Source organism: Myiozetetes cayanensis, unplaced genomic scaffold, assembly GCF_022539395.1.
Source record: "Myiozetetes cayanensis isolate MyiCay16 unplaced genomic scaffold, myiCay2020 scf26, whole genome shotgun sequence".
NCBI classification, from domain to species: Eukaryota; Metazoa; Chordata; class Aves; order Passeriformes; family Tyrannidae; genus Myiozetetes; species Myiozetetes cayanensis.
In genome coordinates this window covers 6,946,379-6,965,019 of record NW_026087477.1, presented here as the reverse complement: position 1 = coordinate 6,965,019, position 18,641 = coordinate 6,946,379, and the positions used below count along the sequence as shown (strand labels likewise).

At 50.1% G+C, this 18,641-nt stretch overlaps 1 protein-coding gene across 8 annotated transcripts in view; it reads left to right on the top strand.

Annotated features, from left to right (window-relative positions):
* DOT1L (DOT1 like histone lysine methyltransferase) overlaps positions 1–18,641 on the top strand; it is a 73,999-nt gene that overhangs the window by 41,267 nt on the left and 14,091 nt on the right. For 6 of the 8 annotated variants that reach the window (XR_007629691.1, XR_007629690.1, XM_050321352.1 and 3 more), the window contains exons 11-25: positions 166–272; positions 1,586–1,627; positions 3,582–3,665; positions 4,538–4,772; positions 5,890–6,003; positions 7,341–7,432; positions 10,055–10,156; positions 10,690–10,827; positions 11,132–11,257; positions 12,197–12,675; positions 12,897–13,020; positions 13,701–13,847; positions 15,025–15,151; positions 16,424–17,016; positions 17,628–17,833. Coding sequence is in view for 6 of the 8 variants with exons in the window: in XM_050321352.1 (XP_050177309.1) it covers positions 166–272; positions 1,586–1,627; positions 3,582–3,665; positions 4,538–4,772; positions 5,890–6,003; positions 7,341–7,432; positions 10,055–10,156; positions 10,690–10,827; positions 11,132–11,257; positions 12,197–12,675; positions 12,897–13,020; positions 13,701–13,847; positions 15,025–15,151; positions 16,424–17,016; positions 17,628–17,833 (2,716 nt within the window). In the remaining 2 variants the exon portion in view is untranslated. The remainder of the gene's footprint in view (positions 1–165; positions 273–1,585; positions 1,628–3,581; positions 3,666–4,537; positions 4,773–5,889; positions 6,004–7,340; positions 7,433–10,054; positions 10,157–10,689; positions 10,828–11,131; positions 11,258–12,196; positions 12,676–12,896; positions 13,021–13,700; positions 13,848–15,024; positions 15,152–16,423; positions 17,017–17,627; positions 17,834–18,641) is intronic. The other 2 variants (XM_050321353.1, XM_050321355.1) reach the window with 2 other exon arrangements.

The following is an 18,641-nucleotide window of genomic DNA, read 5'->3' as shown; positions in this document are numbered from 1 at the left end:
ATAAAAGGTGGTTTTCTATATTGTGATGTGGCAAGAGAAGAAAGAATTCCCTCTAAACTCACTGCAGGGCTTTTCTCTAGGATGGGAAACCCAGATTTCCCTTTGGTGGTGCCTGGTGGCTTCAGCTGAGCAGAACTGAGGCAGCTTTTCCCTTTCTTCCCACAGATATTGGCACTATAATGAGAGTTGTGGAGCTGTCACCCCTGAAGGGATCCGTGTCCTGGACAGGGAAACCAGTCTCCTACTACCTGCATACTATAGACAGAACCATAGTGAGTATGGGCACCTGGGGCAGCATTCCAGCTGCCCTTGGGAATGCTTTTCCTGGTGCTTTGGGGATTTACAGACCTCTAAGACACCTACAGGGAGTGGCTGTGCTTGGCCTGGCTGTGCAAACCACCCTGCAGGGCTTTGGCTGCTCCACATCCCCCCCCCATGGGTATGGCCAGGGCTGGGATTCACTGGAGATTCACAAATGGAATTCCTTCTGCAGCTCCTCACAGTCTTGTGCCAGAACTTCCTCATGGAGTGAAATCTCTGTGCTGGTTCCTCCCTGTGCTCTGTGCTGCACACACCATTCCATTTGGTCGTGGCCAACCAGTAAATCCCAGTTTTAGGACCAGCCCAGGCTCCACAACAACACTGATGCATCCACTGGGTTTTTTTTTGTCAATTAAACAAAAAACCGATTTCTTACTACCTGCATGGTACTGACTGAACCACAGTGAGTCTGGGCAGCCTGGAGCAGCATTCCAGCTGCCCTTGGGAATGCTTTTCATGGTGCTTTAGGGATTTACAGACCTGTAAGACACCTACAGGGAGTGGCTGTGCTTGGCCTGGCTGTGCAAACCACCCTGTTGCTCCACAGCCCCTCCTGGGTATGAACAGGGCTGGGAATTCCCTGAAGATTCACAGATAAAACCCCTTCAGAATCCTGATCTTGTTCTATCAGTCCCTCACTGAGTCCAGTCCCTGTGTCTGGTTCCTCCCTGTGCTGCACAAACCATTCCATTTGGTCCTGGCCAACCAGTAAATCCCAGTTTTAGGACCAGCCCAAGCTCCACAACAACACTGATGCATCCACTGTTTGTTTCTTTTTCCCCCTTCAATTAAACAAAACAAAAAAACCCTCCTATAAAAATGAAACCTTTTGTGGAGGAATCATTTATTCCACAGTAATTTTTATTTCCAATATGACTGTAAGGTTGTTTCCCTCACTCTGCTGGGCTCTAATAGTGCTTTTTGTTGAGGAATAAACCAGAGTGGAGATAAATCCTGGAGTACAAGGGGGCAGGGGAAATAACTCCCTTGCAGATTCCCCTCTGCTGAAGGGAGATATGTGACACAAAGCCTTCAAACAAGGCCAGCCAGTGCTGGAGATGATAAAAAACCCCTTGTAGAGGTTGGATTATGTCCTGTTACACAACAGGCTGCATGGCTGAAAAGAGTGACTGAAAATGGAGCTTATCAGGGGCAAACCAGTCAGAATTTCTGCACTTGTGCATTTGTTTTAAGCTGATATTTTATTCTGACGTGCTCAGCTGTGGTGGCTTTGAAAATGACTCTCTCCCCCTTTTCTTTTCAGCTTGAAAACTATTTTTCTAGTCTCAAGAATCCAAAACTCAGGGTAAGTTTCAATCATTCACTGTAGAAAACTCAAAAATGAAATAAAATAAAATAAAATAAAATAACTGGAGCAGCCACTGAAGGATTTGGTCACAGATGCCCAGATTGAGAGGAAATCAGATTTTCTTGATTAGGAGAGGGCAAGGAGCTGATTGAAGTGAAGCATCAGAGCCCATCAAGCACTAATTCAATTATGTTCCCTGGATTCCTGATGGGGAATTAATGGGGCAGCCTCCAGGTGCTCCCACCTTGCTCTGGGGGGCTCTGCTGAGCCCTTTCTTCATTAAAGGGCTGCAATTAAAGAAGGCAGGGATGGTTTGAGTCTGTCCCAGTGCCCTGGGACGTCCCTGCTGGGACACACAACGAGCTGGCATTAAAATGCCAGAGGATTTTGGGGATGTTAATCTGAAATAACCTGGGGCTGGAATTGCCAGGAAGAAAAATGAGGTGAGGTCACTTCATTAAAAACCTGAGGTGGGTGTTCATCTGCAGGACTGACCTGGTCAGAAATCAGGTGATTTCAGGCTGTTAAATTCAAATTTGGGGGATGAAAAAAGGACTTCTGGGAATCCAAACCCAAAAATTGGAGGGTGGCATCCATGAAATTCTGACTTTCCCTGCTTCAACCTGCCTTTCTCATGCTCTGGGTGAGGAGTTGGAATCTCCAGGATTCTTACACGGATTAAATCCCACCTGGAAGGGGCAGGAAAGGCTTTGACTGAGCTCTTGGAAATGTCAGGTTTGAAAGAGGGTTTTGGTTTTGTTTTTTTTTCTTTTTCTGAGAGAACAAGAGATTTTTTTTTTTTTTCTAAGAGAGGAAATTTCCTGTTTGCCTTGGAGAAAATCAACCTTAAGAGTTGCTGCTTTTGTTTTTTATTCATCCCCTGGACAGATGTGGTTAAAGGTGAATGGGATGATGAGTGATGGATTTGCCATTTCCAGATCTTTGTTCAGAAATTTTTTTTCCACATTTTTTTTCCCCCAAACGTCAGATTTTTAAAGTGATGGATCGAGACATGAAAAGTTGGGGATGTGGTAAAACTGCTGAAATATTTAATAATAATAAAAAATACAGCAAAAAACTCCAAAACCTGATACAGGGGTGGGATTGGGAGGGGAGAATATGGGGAGAGATTGGGATTTAATCCCTGGCTGGAGGTTTGGGGTAGGGAATGCAGAGCCTTCACCTCCCTGTTCCCAACCAGTGTTGGGATTTTAATATTAATTTAATATTAATTTAAATTACATTATTAAATGGAATATTTAAATTATATTTATATCGGCAATTATAAATAGAACACTATAAATGTAACCAATGTAAATTATAAGTATAAATACAACATAACTATAAATATATAAAATATAAAAATATATATTATGAACAGAATAGAAATAAAAACAATGCAACAATATAACATTTAAATTATATTAATAAATATAATTACAAACATACAAATATAATTTAGATATAAATTATAAACATGGATATAATAATAGAGATATAAAAATAGATAATATGTAGATAATTAAAATTGATTTGGCAGTTGAAATAATATAGTAATTTAATATTTAACTTAAATTTATAATAATAAATAAATCATAATTGTAAAGATATAAAATAAATATATTATTTATGCAAAATAAACATATTATAAGAATTATTATAATATGTTATATATAAGAATAAATATAATTACACAAATAATAATATAAATGTATTATACTCCAGAATATTTATAATTAAAATACTAAACATGTAATTTAAATAATATAATAATTAAACATTTATTTAAAAATAATACGTTTCCCCCCTTTCCTTATAGAAAACTGAGCTGGGAAACACAGTGATCTGTATTAAAAAGTGATAAATATGCACGATACATGTATCAAATATATATATATGTGTGTGTGATAAAGACAATTTATTGACTGAAATCCTCCCAACCTTTCCCCAGGAGGAACAAGAGGCAGCTCGACGGCGTCAGCAGAGGGAAAACAAGAGCAACACGACTACCCCGACCAAGGTCCAGGAGAACAAGGTGAGCCTCGGGAGCTTCCCTGCAGGGAACGTGTCCTGTCCGTGCCTGGCTCAGCTGGGGGCTCAGCAGGACACGGGGGGGCTCTGCCCTCAAACCCCAGCAGGGCCCAGACACGAGGGAGGGATCCCCAGGCTGCCCTTGGGAAGCTGGTGGGGGTGGATGGGGTGAATGTCCCCCCTGGGCTGTCCCATCACAGCCCAGCTCTGGGCTCAGCCTCTCCTGCAAACACCCCCTTCCTTCCTCGCTCCCTGGTGGAATCCCCCGGAGATGAGTGACTGTTCCTGCCCAAAAATACCCAGTACTGAGTGTACTTTGACTTTTAAGTGAAGTTCACTTGAAGGATTTAGTCAGTAAAGGATGAATAATCAGCTTTTCTCAGGCAACAGGTTCAGATTTAGCGGAATCCCAGGGTGGTTTTGGATTGGAAGAGACTTCAAAGCTCATCCCATCCCACCCCTGCCACGGGCAGGGACACCTTCCACTAGCCCAGATTGCTCCAACCTGGCCTTGGGCACTTCCAGGGATGGGGCAGCCACAGCTGGTCTGGGCAACCTGTGCCAGGGAAGAATTTATTCCCAATATCCCCCCCAAGGTTCCCCTCCCTCTTTCCTGTAATGACTAAATCCAGAAGAGAATGATGACAACTCCTTGGAAACAGCACTTATCCCAAGCGAGGCCACTTCACTGGCAGTTATTAAACTACAATGCATCAGTTTGCTTTCAGAAAGTCATTAAGGTTACAGGTATTAGGTATATATTATATATATATATATTCTGAGGTATTAAGTTTAAAAGCTGTTAAACACAGTCATTAACGTTTGCTTCGAGGTAGAAATGGCTTAAAGAGCTTTTGGCTTTTCCAAACCTCTCAGGATTCTGGTGCTGAGGAAGAAAAAGCTGCAGCAAACTCTGTCAAAAAGCCATCTCCCTCCAAGGCAAGGAAGAAGAAGCTGAGCAAGAAAGGAAGGAAAATGGCTGGGAGGAAACGGGGCCGCCCCAAGAAGATGAACCCGGCGAGCACCGAGCGCAAGACCAAGAAGAACCAAACTGCACTGGAACTTCTGCACGCCCAGACTGTCTCCCAGACATCTTCATCCTCTCCTCAGGGTGAGTTCAGGGGGGCTCTGAGCTCTGGTCCTTTATTGGTAGGTGCAGTTTGGTTTTGTGTCAGAAATTGCCCGTGCCCACCTGTCATGGGTTGGCCCTGCTCGAGTCACCAGAGCTGCTCCATCACTGCCCTCCACGAGTGGGCAGGGGAGGGAAAGTATATCCAGAGGTTCATGAGTTGAGATCCCTCACTGATCACCATCAACTTGGGGATATAAACTGAATTTATTACTAAAATCACAGCAAGATAATGAGAAGTAAAATAAATCTTAAAAACATCTTCCCTCCCTCACACCCCTCCCTCTCCTGGGCACGAGGAGATGGGAATGGGGGTCATGGTCAGTTTATCACAGATTTGTTGCTGCTGCTGCTCAGGGAGAGGAGTTGGAGTCCTTCCCCTGCTCCAGCCTGGGGTCCCTCCCACGGGAGACAGTTCGTGAACTTCAACGTGGGTCCCTTTCCACGGGGCCAGTCCTTCAGGAACAGCTCCAGTGTGGGTCCCCCACAGGGTCACGAGTCCCTCCAGCAAACCTGCTCCATGTGGGCTCCTCTCCCCTGGGGCTGCAGGTCCCTGCCAGGACCTGCTCCAGCACGGCCTTCCCAGGGCTCCCATCCTGCTGTGGCACCCCCTGCTCTGGGATGGGCTCCTCATGTGCTGCAGGGGAACCTCAGCTCCAGAGCCTGGAGCACCTCCTGCCCCTCCTCCTGCACTGCCCTGGGGCTCTGCAGGGCTGCTCCTCTCACATGTCCTCACTCTGCTCTCTGCCCCCGCTTCCATCTGCACAGTAACATTTTCCCCATCTTAAATGCATCATCCCAGAGGTGTTACCACCATCTCTGCTGGGCTGGGCCTTGGCCAGCAGCAGATCCATCCTGGAGCAGCTGGAATTGGCTCTGCCAGACAGGGGAGGAGCTTTTGGTACCAAACCCTGGCCATGCAAACCCAGCACAGTCCACAGCAAAGCTGCCCTCGGGACGGTGGGGACGGGGCTGGGATCTGTCTGGGGGTGCTTGGTGGAGCTCAGTCCTGGAGCCCACACTGTAAATGCCTGTAAAGCTGCTGTCCTTGCCCCAAACACTGACCTTAGGAGCTGAGGTTGTGTCTGTCCCTCTCCAGATGCCTACAAGTCACCTCACAGCCCATATTACCAACTACCTCCGAAAGTACAGCGGCATTCGTCCAACCAGCTCCTGGTGACTCCCACCCCTCCTGCACTACAGAAGCTGCTTGGTAAGGCTGATTCCCCACCTTGTTTGCCATGGGAACCCCTCCTTTGGGGTTCCTGTACATTCAGTAAGTCAGAGGGCTGATAATATCCACAGTGGGATGGGGTGCATGGAGCAGGAGAGGGATGAGCTGCTTCCCACCCTCCCCACATCCCTCGGCATCACCACGAGGTCCCTTCTGCTGCTGCCCAGGTTGCTGTCTTGCTTTGCATTTGCTCTTTGGCGTTGTTTCAGCTCTCATTCGGCCCAAAAGGCAATAAACTTGGGTTCAGGAGGAACCCAACCTAACTGTAAATGGAAATGGCTGGTCAGAAACCTCTTTGTTTGAAATGAAAAGCTTCTCTTGTAGTGAAATGGTGCAGTCTTGGGGAACACCACTCCATTTCCTCTGCAAAACTCAGAGCTAATAAATGAGGCGCTGTCTGAGATTTTGAGGCCACACAAAGGTGTGGTTGGAAGGAAAAACTTGCAGGGTGGTTTTTTGGGTCTTCTGGTGTCTGTCCCCTCCCAGCTATTTGTGCTTTGGCCAGTTTAGGATCCTCTTGGGGATCTGATATAATGGTCCTGTCTGTGTAGAGACCAAGGGCATCTGGGATGTCCTTAACTTGTGTTCTCTTGCTGTGGTGTCTTAGTTCTTGGCTGATTTCTTTCTGTAGAGAAAGAGGGAGGAAAATGGTGATTTAGAGGGACATTTGGTGGCAGGGTGGGGGAGAATGACACTTGTCTGGACTAGGCTTTGTTGCAGAAGTCTGTACACCATGTTTTGTGCAGCAGACTGGGCTTCATCCTGAGGGCTTCCATCCTTTAATGGTGGGAGGGCTGGGGGGAAGGAGGGGTCATTGCTGGAGATAAAGGATAATGAGAAGCCAAAAAGGGGAGAGGAACTTGGGTGTAGAGCTCATGGGTGTGTGTGGAGGGAGGAGGAGGAGGAGAACAGACCCTGTGTGTGGTGCTGGGAGGGGGAGGGTCTGAGCTCAGGAGGGTTTGGGCTCTTACAGCTCATCTCTTATTATTTCTGCTTACAAGGAACTCAAACCCCTCAGCTCCTCTCTGCTCATGCAAACACACCACTAACACCCAGCACCTCCCTCTGCCTGAGTGTGTTGTCATGGCTTCCACCAGTTCCTGTTCTAAGGAGCTGATGGATCCAAGAGCTCCCCTGGCACCAGGAGATGGATTTCCAGCATGTTCTAAATCCAGCTTTAATGGCTTGGCCTGACTTACAGTCCAAACCAAAAGAGAGCAAAGGAGGGGAGAGGTGGCAGGGGAGCAAACAGGGGTAAATAGGATTATTGCTCTTACTCTCTGTTGAAATTCATCATCTCCTGGTTTCTTTTGCAGACTCTTTTAAGATCCAGTACATGCAGTTCATGGCTTACATGAAAACCCCTCAGTACAAAGCAAGTCTGCAACAGTTACTGGAGCAGGAAAAGGTGGGTGTCCCTTTTAACCTTTCTAAACAAAACTACCAGACTGTGAAGTACCTTCAGTGTGGGGGAGAATGCTGGGGGTGGGAGCTGTGGAACTCAGAGCAGAGCTGCCCCAGGCCAGGGGGAAAGGCTCTGCCAGGTCCTGCTGAGGCTGAATGACTCTTTGGGCACCTCATGGCAAACTCTTTGTGTGCCTAAATCTGCAGCCTGGGAGAGAAACCCATCTCCTCTTCCCTCTGTGCCTTCCACCTGCTAAGGCTGACATGGAATCATGGAATGGTTTGGGTTGGGAGGGACCTTAAAGCTCGTTTTATTCCACCCCCTGCCGTGGGCAGGGACACCTTTCTCTATCCCAGGTTGCTCCTTTGATCCAACCTGGCCTTGGACATTTCCAGGGATCCAGGGGCAGCCACAATTGCTCTGGGCAACCTGTGCCAGGGGCTGCCCACCCTCCCAGCCAGGAATTCCTTCCCAATATCCCATCAAACCCTGCCCTCTGGCACTTTAAAACCATTGCCCCTTGTCCTTTCCATATCTGCCCATATAAGAAGTTCCTCTCCCTCCTTTTTATAAACCTCCAGGGCCTGGAAGGGGCTCCAAGATCTCCCTGGAGCCTTCAGTTCTCCAGGTGAGCACCCCCAGCTCTCCAGGCTCCAGAGCAGAGGGGCTGCAGCCCTTGGAGCATCCCTGTGGCCCTTCATTCATTTAAATTTACCAAGTCATGGGCTGGAATACATGGAAAGGCAAGGAAGGCCCTGGAGCTGGCAGTGGGATGGAACCACCAGCAGAGGGAGGAAATTCCCTGCCTAAACCCCTTCTTGTTTTGCTTTATCTCAATTCTGAATGTCTTATTTGCTTTATAAATTAGCCCTGATGAGAGAGGCTGTGCCTGGTGCTTCTGTGGAGGAACCTTTCCCAATAATGCCCAACAATAAACTTTGACTTCCACTTAAAACCTTCCAGGGCCTAAAGAGGCTCCAGGAGAGCTGGAGAGGGACTGGGGACAAGGGATGGAGGGACAGGACACAGGGAATGGCTTCCCAGTGCCAGAGAGCAGGGAGAGATGGGATATTGGGAAGGAATTGCTGGCTGGGAGGGTGGGCAGCCCCTGGCACAGGTTGCCCAGAGCAGCTGTGGCTGCCCCATCCCTGGGAGTGTCCAAGGCCAGGCTGGATCAAAGGAGTAACCTGGGATAGGGAAAGGTGTCCCTGTGGGGAACTCTTTCCAGTTGAGAGCGCTGTGCCACCTTGTTCCTCACTGGGCACTGGTTGATGTGATGTGGTGTTAGTGCAGACCTTTCTTCTGGGCTTGTTTCCATTTGGTTTCCCAGTCCATCAGCACTTTGAGTTTTCCTCTTTTCCTTCACCAGCAGATTCTTCTGCTTGATCTTGTCAGGAGAGTCAGCATGAAGTGAAGGGGAAGGATGGGCTGCAATTCTTGTGCCCTACACTGAGAAAAGTCACCACTTGTGTGTGTGTCCAACAGCTGTTCCATACTTTTAAACATTAAAACGAGGAATTCACTATGAAAATGTTTTTTTCATGGCCAATTAAACCTCACAGAGGCAGAACTGGGCTGGCTGAGGGGCTGTGATGGGGTTTATTCAATAACTCCCCCTTACAGGAAGGGTTTGAAGTACAAGAAAAATGTCTGTAATAATGATTTTAAAAGGAGCTGCTGGTTCCCAGAGTGCCCTTAGGTGGAGCTGTCAGTCCCTGCATGGCCTGGCAGGGCTGAAGGGAGTGTCTGATGCTGAAAACAGAGATGCACATGAGGAACTTGCCAGCACTGCTCCTTCCCTGCTTGGGGTCACAGTCAGGGCATCATTAAAGCTGGGAAAGATCAAGGTGATTTTTGCCCTTGTCCTCCAGTTTTTTGGGATCAGAGGCTCAGTGCCTGCCCAATTCCTGCTTGGCATCAGCAGCACAAGTTGGAGAACAGGGGGGATCTCTTTCCTTGCTGCCTCCTCCTTTTTCCATCCCTGCATAAATGAGGCTCTTCAGCCAGTCCTGTCCTGCTTTTTGCTGCTCACACAGTGCCTGGCCATGGAATGAGGGAGCAGGAATGTTCTGGGCAGGGAATGTGCTGTGAGTGGGTCGGGTGACCCCCTGAAGTTATTGTGGCACAAGCAGTAAAACTGGTTGGGCTTATTTACGACTTTCTTCATGCCTCCCCCTCCGTGTATTTTCATTTACTGCATCTCTTCCCTGAGTGTTGTGCAGAGAAAATGAACTGGGGCTCTGGGGATTTAGATCCAGTTCCCAGTTTGGTAACAGATTTCATACAGATAATCCTTCCCACTTCTATTTCTGCCCTGGGTGATGTGATTGTTGCTGCTGCTTTACAGTGCACTGGGAGGATAAAAATGAGTTTTTAGGCATTTCTTGGTTGTGTTTTACCACAGAGCAGGAAAAAAACCTTCTGGAAAGCTGTTTTCAGCTGACTTAACTTCCTCAGTATCTCACACTAACAGGTGGAGGGTCACAGGGGGCTGAGCTGGGGGAGCTCCTCAGAGCTCCAGTTCACTCCCAACATGCTACAAAAAACGGGTGTAAACATCTTACCGAGGTGGACTGTGCTGCAGTTGGGGCTAAATGAGTGTTTCCTCACTGTTGCCTCCTGCAGGAGAAGAATGCCCAGCTCCTGGGGACAGCACAGCAGTTGTTCACCCACTGCCAGGCCCAGAAAGAGGAAATCAAAAGGCTCTTCCAGCAGAAGCTCGATGAGGTAACGCTGGGCTGGTGGGACTGGAGCTCTCCCTCAGCTGTTTACAGACATTTGGGGTAAAGCTGAACAGGACCAGAGCAGTCTCAGCCTTCAGCCTCTGGTTTGCAGCAGATCAGGCTCAGAAATGGGGGATCTGTGTCCCTCTCTGGCTGTGTCCTGTCCTCGTTGTTGGGGTTGCTGTGGGTCACTCTGTGTCCAGGGGAAGGGGGGACAGGCCACAGACATGGGATGATCAGTGAAGGATTCACCCCCTGCTGCTTGAACAAACTCTGTGTTGCCAGTGCAAGCTCAGAAGGAAATGTGGGGGCTCTCCACAAAAACAGTATTATTTTGGCTTCCTATTTTAAAGTTGAGTGGTTGGAACATTCAACAAGGTACTTCTGTCCTTCCTTGGTGTCCCTGAGCAGTGACAAAGAGCCTTGGAGAATGTTCCTGTGAGCTGCCCAAGTTCTGCAGATCATCCCAGATCCACTCTGGAACGGGACAGTTGCCTGGAATTACTGACTGATCCCTTCTCACTCTTCATCCTGTAGTTGGGAGTGAAAGCTCTGACGTACAACGACCTGATCCAGGCTCAGAAGGAAATCTCTGCTCACAACCAGCAGCTGAAAGAACAGACCAAACAGCTGGAGAAGGACAACAGTGAACTCAGGAACCAGAGCCTGCAGCTGGTGGGTACAGCCCATGGTCTGAGCACTGGGTGATGCTGCTCTGGGTGCAGGACAGGGGATGGCTGGGGGGCTGAACATCCATCCACCCTCTGTAACAGAAGAATTCAGGGGGACCTTTTTGGGGTGACTTTTAATTAGCTCTGAGCAAATGCTGAGGTGACAGCTGGCTTTGTCCCTGAACAGCTCTGTGTGTCCCTGAACAGCTCTGTGTCCAGGGCTTCCTTGGGCCAGAACTCTGGGGGTGTTCATCTGAGGGGAGGAGGTGAAAGGTGTGTTTTGATGTGTTTGTCCCCTGTCCCTGCAGCTGAAGGCTCGGTGTGAGGAGCTGAAGCTGGACTGGTCGACGTTGTCCCTGGAGAACTTGCTGAAGGAGAAGCAGGCGTTGAAGAACCAGATTTCTGAGAAGCAGAAGCACTGTTTGGAACTGCAGGTAGAGAGCAAGAAACAAAATCACCAGCTGGGTGACCTCTTGGGCACTGGGGCAGTTAGGGGTGTTACACTAAAGATGGTGGTAAAGGATAAACCAGGGGCTGCTTTTTTTACCCTTTCTCCCCCTTTTTTCCCTTTCTTTTTTTTCTCTTCTTTTCTTTATTGTTCCAAAGATTAATCTTTCTGTTAAGAGTATTTTAGGATAATTTTTAAAGGAAGTAGATGCTGTGTCCTGATTCCTGGGTAGTGCAGTGGAAGAAGGAATCATGGTTTACAATCACATATAATTAAAAAGCATGACTTGATGGAAAGAAAGGTCCTGGTTGGTTGAATGTGTGGGTTGATGTCTCAATTTAGGAATAACAGAATGGTTTGGGTTGGAAGGGACCTTAAAGCCCATCCAGTTCCATCCCCTGCCATGGGCAAGGACACCTTCCACTAGCCCAGGTTGCTCCAACCTGCCCTTGGACACTTCCAGGGATGGAGTGGGAATCAATTCCCACAGAATGGCACTTGCCATAGTGACAAGAAATTGAACTCCTTTCTGTGAAGAGCTTTTCCTTCCCTGTGAAATTGGCTCTAGAGCTACTCCAGCCTTTTGCTGGATGCCTCTGCATGGGGTGACTTTTCCCTTCAGTGCCTGGCAGTACTGAGTTTCTCTCTCTATAAATATATATATTCTCTATATGTTAAGTTGGAGATGTTTTATGCTTGGTTTCAAGATCTGACAAGTTCTCTCCCAGAGCCTCTGAGCCATTCCCCTCACCTGGGCCTTTTGCTCTAAAGTAGAAATTAATGTCTCAGATTTTGGGTCCCCTTGTTCTGCCTCGTCCCCAGAAACGGGGACACTACCTGAGAAGCAGGTGGAGGCAGAGCTCCACCACGTGATAGAATTGCTGGGAGTGGTCTTTTAATCACTGTTGCTCTTCTTTATTTCAAGATCAGCATCGTGGAGCTGGAGAAGAGCCAGCGGCAGCAGGAGCTGCTGCAGCTCAAGTCGTACACGCCATCAGAGGAGCCGCTGCCGGTGCCGCTGCACGGCAAACCCCACCTGAGCCGGGACCCCGAGGCCGAGCAGGGCAGGTTCCAGCTGGAGCTGGAGTGCTCCAAGCTGCCCCTGCCCCACGTGAACGGCATGAGCCCCGAGCTGTCCATGAACGGCCACGCCACCCCCTACGAGCTGCAGCACGCCTTCAGCCGGCCCTCGTCCAAGCAGAACACCCCCCAGTACCCCTCCTCACACCTGGAGCACGACATCGTGCCCTGCACCCCCAGCCACGGCAGGCAGAAGGCAGACAAGGTGACCAGCCTGGCCCTCCCGGACTACACCAGGTTTTCCCCGGCTAAAATAGCACTAAGGAGACACTTGAACCAAGACCACGGGGTCAACGGGAAGGCGGCGGCCAGCGAGATGCAGAGGTGAGGGGGGAGGGTGGGAAAGTGTGGGTTTTAATGGCACTCTTTGTTTGGGATTGTCCAAAACTGTTTTCAATTTTTTCTGTATTTTAAAAAGCTCTGTTTGGAGAAAGCAAACACTTATGTCAATTTATGGGGTAAATAAGGTGGGCTTTGAGTTCGGTACAAGGGAAAAGTTGTTAGGTTTTTTTGTATCCTGTAATAACTGTGTGTCTCCATTCCAGAGCTGAGCATGTCAAAGAGAATGGCCTTACCTATCCAAGCCCTGGAATTGCAAATGGCATAAAGCTGAGTCCTCAGGAAACTCGGCCCTCTTCCCCAGCGGCCTTACCCAGTGCAGGAGAGAAGGTGAGGGGTGGGCTCCACCCTGGCAGGACAGGGGGAGGCTTGGCAGGAGCAGGGAAGGCAGGAATGCTGCGTTCTGGGGCCAGCTGGGCATGGGAATGGCACAAAAGGCAGCAGGTGGGGTGGTGCAATAAAAACAATAACAAACTGGAGTTGGTTTGGGGAAGAGAGAGGTGTGGCTCCCTCTGAAGGACTGGTTTGCAGTAAAGCAGTGGGGCTATTTGGACCTGGCAGTGTCTGCTTGAATTTGCAAAGTCCTTCTTAGTTATAAAAAGTAACAAAAGAATGGTCCCTGTAATTGGCCCAGGCCTGGATCACACTGGGCTCATTTCAGAGCAGCAGGTGCCTCCAGCAGCAGGTTGGTTTCCATGGAATTGCCGTGGCCACTCCAAGGGGCTCGGGGTAGGAATTCTGTCATCTTTCCATAGAGCTCTGACCGAACCACAGGGAAATGAGCTCCTAAGGCATCCTTTTCCTGAGGCTTGGGGAATGAGTGGCTTGAATTCCCATGTTTCTGTGCTGTTGCATTCCCAGGAGCCTGGTGCTCCTCCATCCCCACCCTGCCTGTGCTGATTATTGCCAGAAGGAGGGGGAATGACACAAAGGCAGGGACAAGCAGGTTGTCACGAGCTTTTCGGCAATAACACCCGAAAGAACTTGGCTTTTTTCTGTTTGATTTACAGGTTTTGAGAGAGAGAACCTCTGTGAGTAATGGAGAAACTATCACCAGCCTCCCTATCAGTATTCCTCTGAGCACAGTGCAGCCCAATAAACTCCCTGTTAGTATCCCTCTGGCCAGCGTAGTCCTACCTAGCCGTGTTGAGAAGGTGGTGAGTAAGGGATTGTCAACACTTTCCATCCCTAAGTGGGCAGGAATGGGGGTGCTGAGCCCCAGGAACCTTCACTGGGCTCCTCCTGGCTGTGTGACCCTCGGGGGAGGCTGCTGGGGCTGCTCTGAGCTTCTGTAGGATTTCCCTCTCTGGGGTTGGGGGGGATTTCAGCCAGGGAGGAAAGGGAAGTGAAAGCCTCAGGGGATCCTGGGCTCGAGTGTCTGGCTGGGTGGAAAAGCCTGAGAGGGGCAGTGGAAGCAGAGAAGTGCACGTGGCAGTTTGTTCTCAGCCCTTCTGTCATGCAGGAGCCTGGGAGGGGAACGTTCCTGCCTCAGTCAGTCACCTCAGGGCTGTTTGTCCTCAGCACACGTGTGGAGGATGGGCTTGGACAGCCCCTTGGGGCTGTGTGAGTGCCTGCTCTGCAGCACAGAGCTTCTGGGGCCATCTCTGTTTGACCTGTGACAAATCCGTGCCTCTCTCAGTGGAAGAGGGATTTAAAATAGTCCAGTTTGCCCCACAAGTGTTGCAGGTGCTGTGAGTTCAGAGTCCATCCATCCCCAGGTGCCTGCCTTACAATCCCATAGTGGGAGAGCTGGGCTCAATTCACGGTGCTGAATCCATTACGTTTTTCCAGCTGAAGACTCCTGGTTTTAGCAGAACCACTGCCTGCCCAGCCTGTGTCCTCAGAGACAGAGAACAGCAGCCCTGGGTGGCACCAATCCCTCCAACATTGTTGGGTCAGGCTGCCACTTCACAGGAGCTTTCCCTGCTTTAGGAAACCCCCCCAGGGAGTGTCCCAGAGAACGTGGCCTGACACACTCCGTGCTCAGGGTGGGGTTGTTTTGGGGCACTTGGTGTGGCCAGGCCTGGGGACAAGATACACAACCTTTGGGTTCTGCCCTGCTGCCTGTGAAGCAGAGCAGTGGGATGAGGCATTCCTGCTCTGATGGTCCCTAAATATTCTGGGATGCTGAGCCTGGCCTCCCTCTCTGCACGGGGTCTGCTGTGTGCTGCCCACCACTGCAGTGTAATTCACCCCAATATTTCTGTCCCACAACGTTCTGATCTGCCTTTTCCTCCAAACAATCCCTAGGTAGAACCAGTGCATGTGAACGTGGTTGAAACTGTTGATTTTGTTGCTGTTTGCTGTACTGAAATGCCTTGTTTCTCTCCCCAGAGAAGCACACCTAGCCCAGTTCATCAGAGCAGAGACTCAGCAACACTTGAAAAGCAGATTGGTGCTAGTTCTCATAATGGCATAAGCAATGCTGCTGGAAACAAGCCTCTGGCTTTGGCTACCTCAGGTAACACCTCACCTGTGCACAGGTGCTCTCGTGTGGGGACGGCTCCCAAGTGCTCCCAGCTGAGTTTTCCCAGTGCTCCCTACCAGCTCCTTCAGGCAGTGCTGGGTGAAAACATGTGTTCTGGGGCCCAAAACTCTGAGAGCCAGCACCCCTGGGTGATGCTCTGAGGCAGGATGTGCCCCCAGCTTGGAGGCATCTGGGATCAGGGGTTGGGCTGAGGTGCCTTTGGCTGAGCTGCTCCTGTAAACTCCGTGTGGAGCGAGAGATTCCCACCTTCACAGACCCCCAGGGTATTGCCCAGCTGGGCCAGGAGCTGGTGGGCTGGCTCTAAAAGTTGGATTTTACAGGGTGTGTGTGTGGGGGGGGTTAATATCAAAATGAATTTCTCGGTGAAGGTTAAAGAGATGCCTCATGAGCAGTTGTAAAGGCACAGGTGCCTGGGGAGGAAGAAGTCGAATGGGAGAGGACTGGGATGCCTTTGGGGGCAGACATTGCTGCTGAACTCACTCATCTGTGGGGATTGTGGCCTTCAGGGAATGGGGTTGGCCAGGAAAAGTAGGTTCTAGGGTACAGAAGTGATTCTACAGCTGCTCCCTCACCAGAGAGAGCTTTGGTCTCAGAGTTCACCACCCCCAGGGGCTTGGGTTGTTTTAGCATCTGCTCTGCAAAAGGGCTTGGCTGCACTGTTCTGTAAATCCAGTGAAGTGTTAAAAACCCCTTGTTGTAAACCATTACCATGTTCCCACCCACCCCTTTTATCCAGAGAGCCCAGGCCTTACTTGAGCACCAAACCCATGCATGGCACCCCCTGGCAAATCCTGAATTCCCTTCCCAAGCTCCATCCTCGGCACTTCCCGAGCTGTTTACCTGGAGGAGCTGGGCTGTGTGCATGGCAGAGCCCTTCTGCTTGGGGAAGGAGAGGGCTGAGCTTGGCCATCTCTTTGAGGAAAGGAAGGAGTGGAGAGTGGAGGAGCCCTGATTTCAGGAAATGTAATAATCTAAACAAAACCTGCGCTTGAATTCCGTTTAAAACTGGGGAGAGCAGAGGAGACCTCCACATAAGAGGAATTTTGCAGGAGAGCAGTGCAAGTCCCTGACCCCCAAGTGGCAGCTGAGCACCCCGAGCCACGTTGTCAGTGCCCTGTGGAGCAGCAGCCGTTGTGTTCCCGTGTAATCCACGGCCCTGGCTGGAGTCTGGAATCCCTCCCAGCCCCGCAGCACGGTGACCTCTGGCTCAGCCCCAGCAATGATCTATACTTTCCCTTTCAACAGGTTTTTCTTACTCTTCTGGCTCCGTGGCAGTCAATGGAACTCTTACAAACAGCCCAGCCCATCTTAACCATAGTGTTGATCAGGCAGCTCTGGACGACTCTGGGAGTCTCTTTAACTCTGTAGGGTCTCGGAGTTCCACCCCACAACATCCTTTGCTAATGATGCAGCCGAGGAACTCTGGGCAGAGCTCCCCTGCCCAGCAGCACTCGGCGAGCCCCAGGCTGAGTGCCCAGAGCCTGGTAGGGGTTTTGCAGTTTGCAGATGCTCAGAAGATCTTTGCCGAAGGAACAAAGGGGGACCTTCAGTCTGATGCAGATCCTGAGACCGAGGCCAAGAGAAGAATCATCTTTACAATCTCTCCTAATACAGGACATGTAAAACAATCCCCTCCCAGCAAGCACAGCCCTGTGCCCGCGGGCGCTCGGCTGGAGCTCGGCCAAGCCCACGCCCAGGACGGGAAGAAGCGGGGCCGGAGGAAGAGATCTGGGAATCTCAGCGGGAGCTCCGGGGTCTCCCCGAAGCGCAAATCCCTCCCTGCTGTGTCTGGGCTCTTTACGCAGCCGTCGGGGTCACCCCTCAACATCAACTCCATGGTAAGAGCCCTGCCCTTATCCCTCATTCCTTCTCAGAGTTAGGGATAAGCTCCAGCCGTGTTGGAGCTGGAATGGGTGTGAAGGCTCTCTGGGAATTGCTGCGAACTCGGTGAGCAGTTTGAGCATCTTGCAAAGAGTTCTGCGCTGCCAGAGCCTTAAAAATTCAAAATAATCTCTTCCCTCGTGACAAAGAGCTCGTTTCTGCGCTGAAGTTGATATTTAGGCTGCAGAGTCAATATTTTGAAAATAGTTTAAGCTAAGATTGACTAAACAGCCTAGGAGTGCCAGAAGCATATGGCATTCTTGCTAATGAAGCCAGTTATAGAGCTGTGCTCGTGTGATCCTGCAGTGCAGTTTGAAAGGGAAAGGATTATCCTGTGTCTTCATTTCTGCCTTGAAACATGAAATCAAAGGATGAAAATTAGCAGTTTTTCCAAGGTGTATTTGGCCTTTCACCCCAGGTTCTAATGCAGGAGGGGGGATGTAGTGCTAAAGAAGCAGCTGTTGCATGTCCTAGAGCGAGTTAAACCTGCCTTTAATACCCTTAACAAGATGCCTTGTTTCCAAAGGGATGCTCTCACCTGTAACTCCTCTCTTTCCTTCTTGCCCAGGTCAATAACATTAACCAGCCCTTAGAAATAACAGCCATTTCCTCTCCTGAAAACTCCCTGAAGAACTCTCCTGTTCCTTACCAGGACAATGACCAGCCCCCCGTGCTGAAAAAGGAGAAGCCCCTCGTTCAGACCAACGGTGTCCATTACTCCCCCCTGACATCGGATGACGAGCAGGGCTCTGAGGATGAGCACAATAGCAGCAGGTGAATGCCCAGGCACAGCTCCAGCAGGAGATTTCTCTGAGCTGATAACACTGCTCTGAACTGGAGGGCTGTGTTAAGCCTCTTTGTTCCCTTGGCTTGGAGACCCGGTCGATTATCCCGAGCCTCTTACGTGGAACAGGGAAGGTATTTAGGCAGCAGAGCTGGGATGTGGGAACCTGCTGCTGCTGTGTCTGCAAGGCTGGCAGGGTCTGGCCTCTGGGAGGACTGGTGTGGAAATGGTTTGGGGAAAGAGAGGAGACTGAGGGGAGACTCCTCAGGGGCTGCAGCTCCTCCCGAGGGCAGGCGGAGGGGCAGGCGCTGAGCTCTGCTCTGGGACCAGGGACAGGAGCCAGGGAAGGGCTGGAGCTGTGCCAGGGGGGCTGGGATGGATCTCAGGGAAAGGTTCTTCCCCCAGAGGGTGGTGGGCACTGCCCAGGCTCCCCAGGGCAGTGGGCACGGCCCCAAGGCTGCCAGAGCTCCAGGAGCGTTTGGACAACGCTCTGAGGGACAGGGGGGATTGTTGGGGTGTGCTGGGCAGGGCCAGGAGTTGGACTGGATGATCCCTGTGGGTCCCTCCCAGCTCAGGATATTTTATGGTTTTGTGATTTACTTACTGGGTTGCCTGGGAGGAGCACTGAGGTTGTGTGTGATCTCTAAGGATGTTTCCCACTTACTCTCAGTTTGAAGCTTTGTTCAAAATTCTTCATTTCCTGCCCCAAACTATTGATGTTTTGCTCTGAAAATCAAATAACTTGACCCCCTTTGCTTGCCTGGGGGTACAATTTTTTCCTTGTTTAAGGTGCTGGAA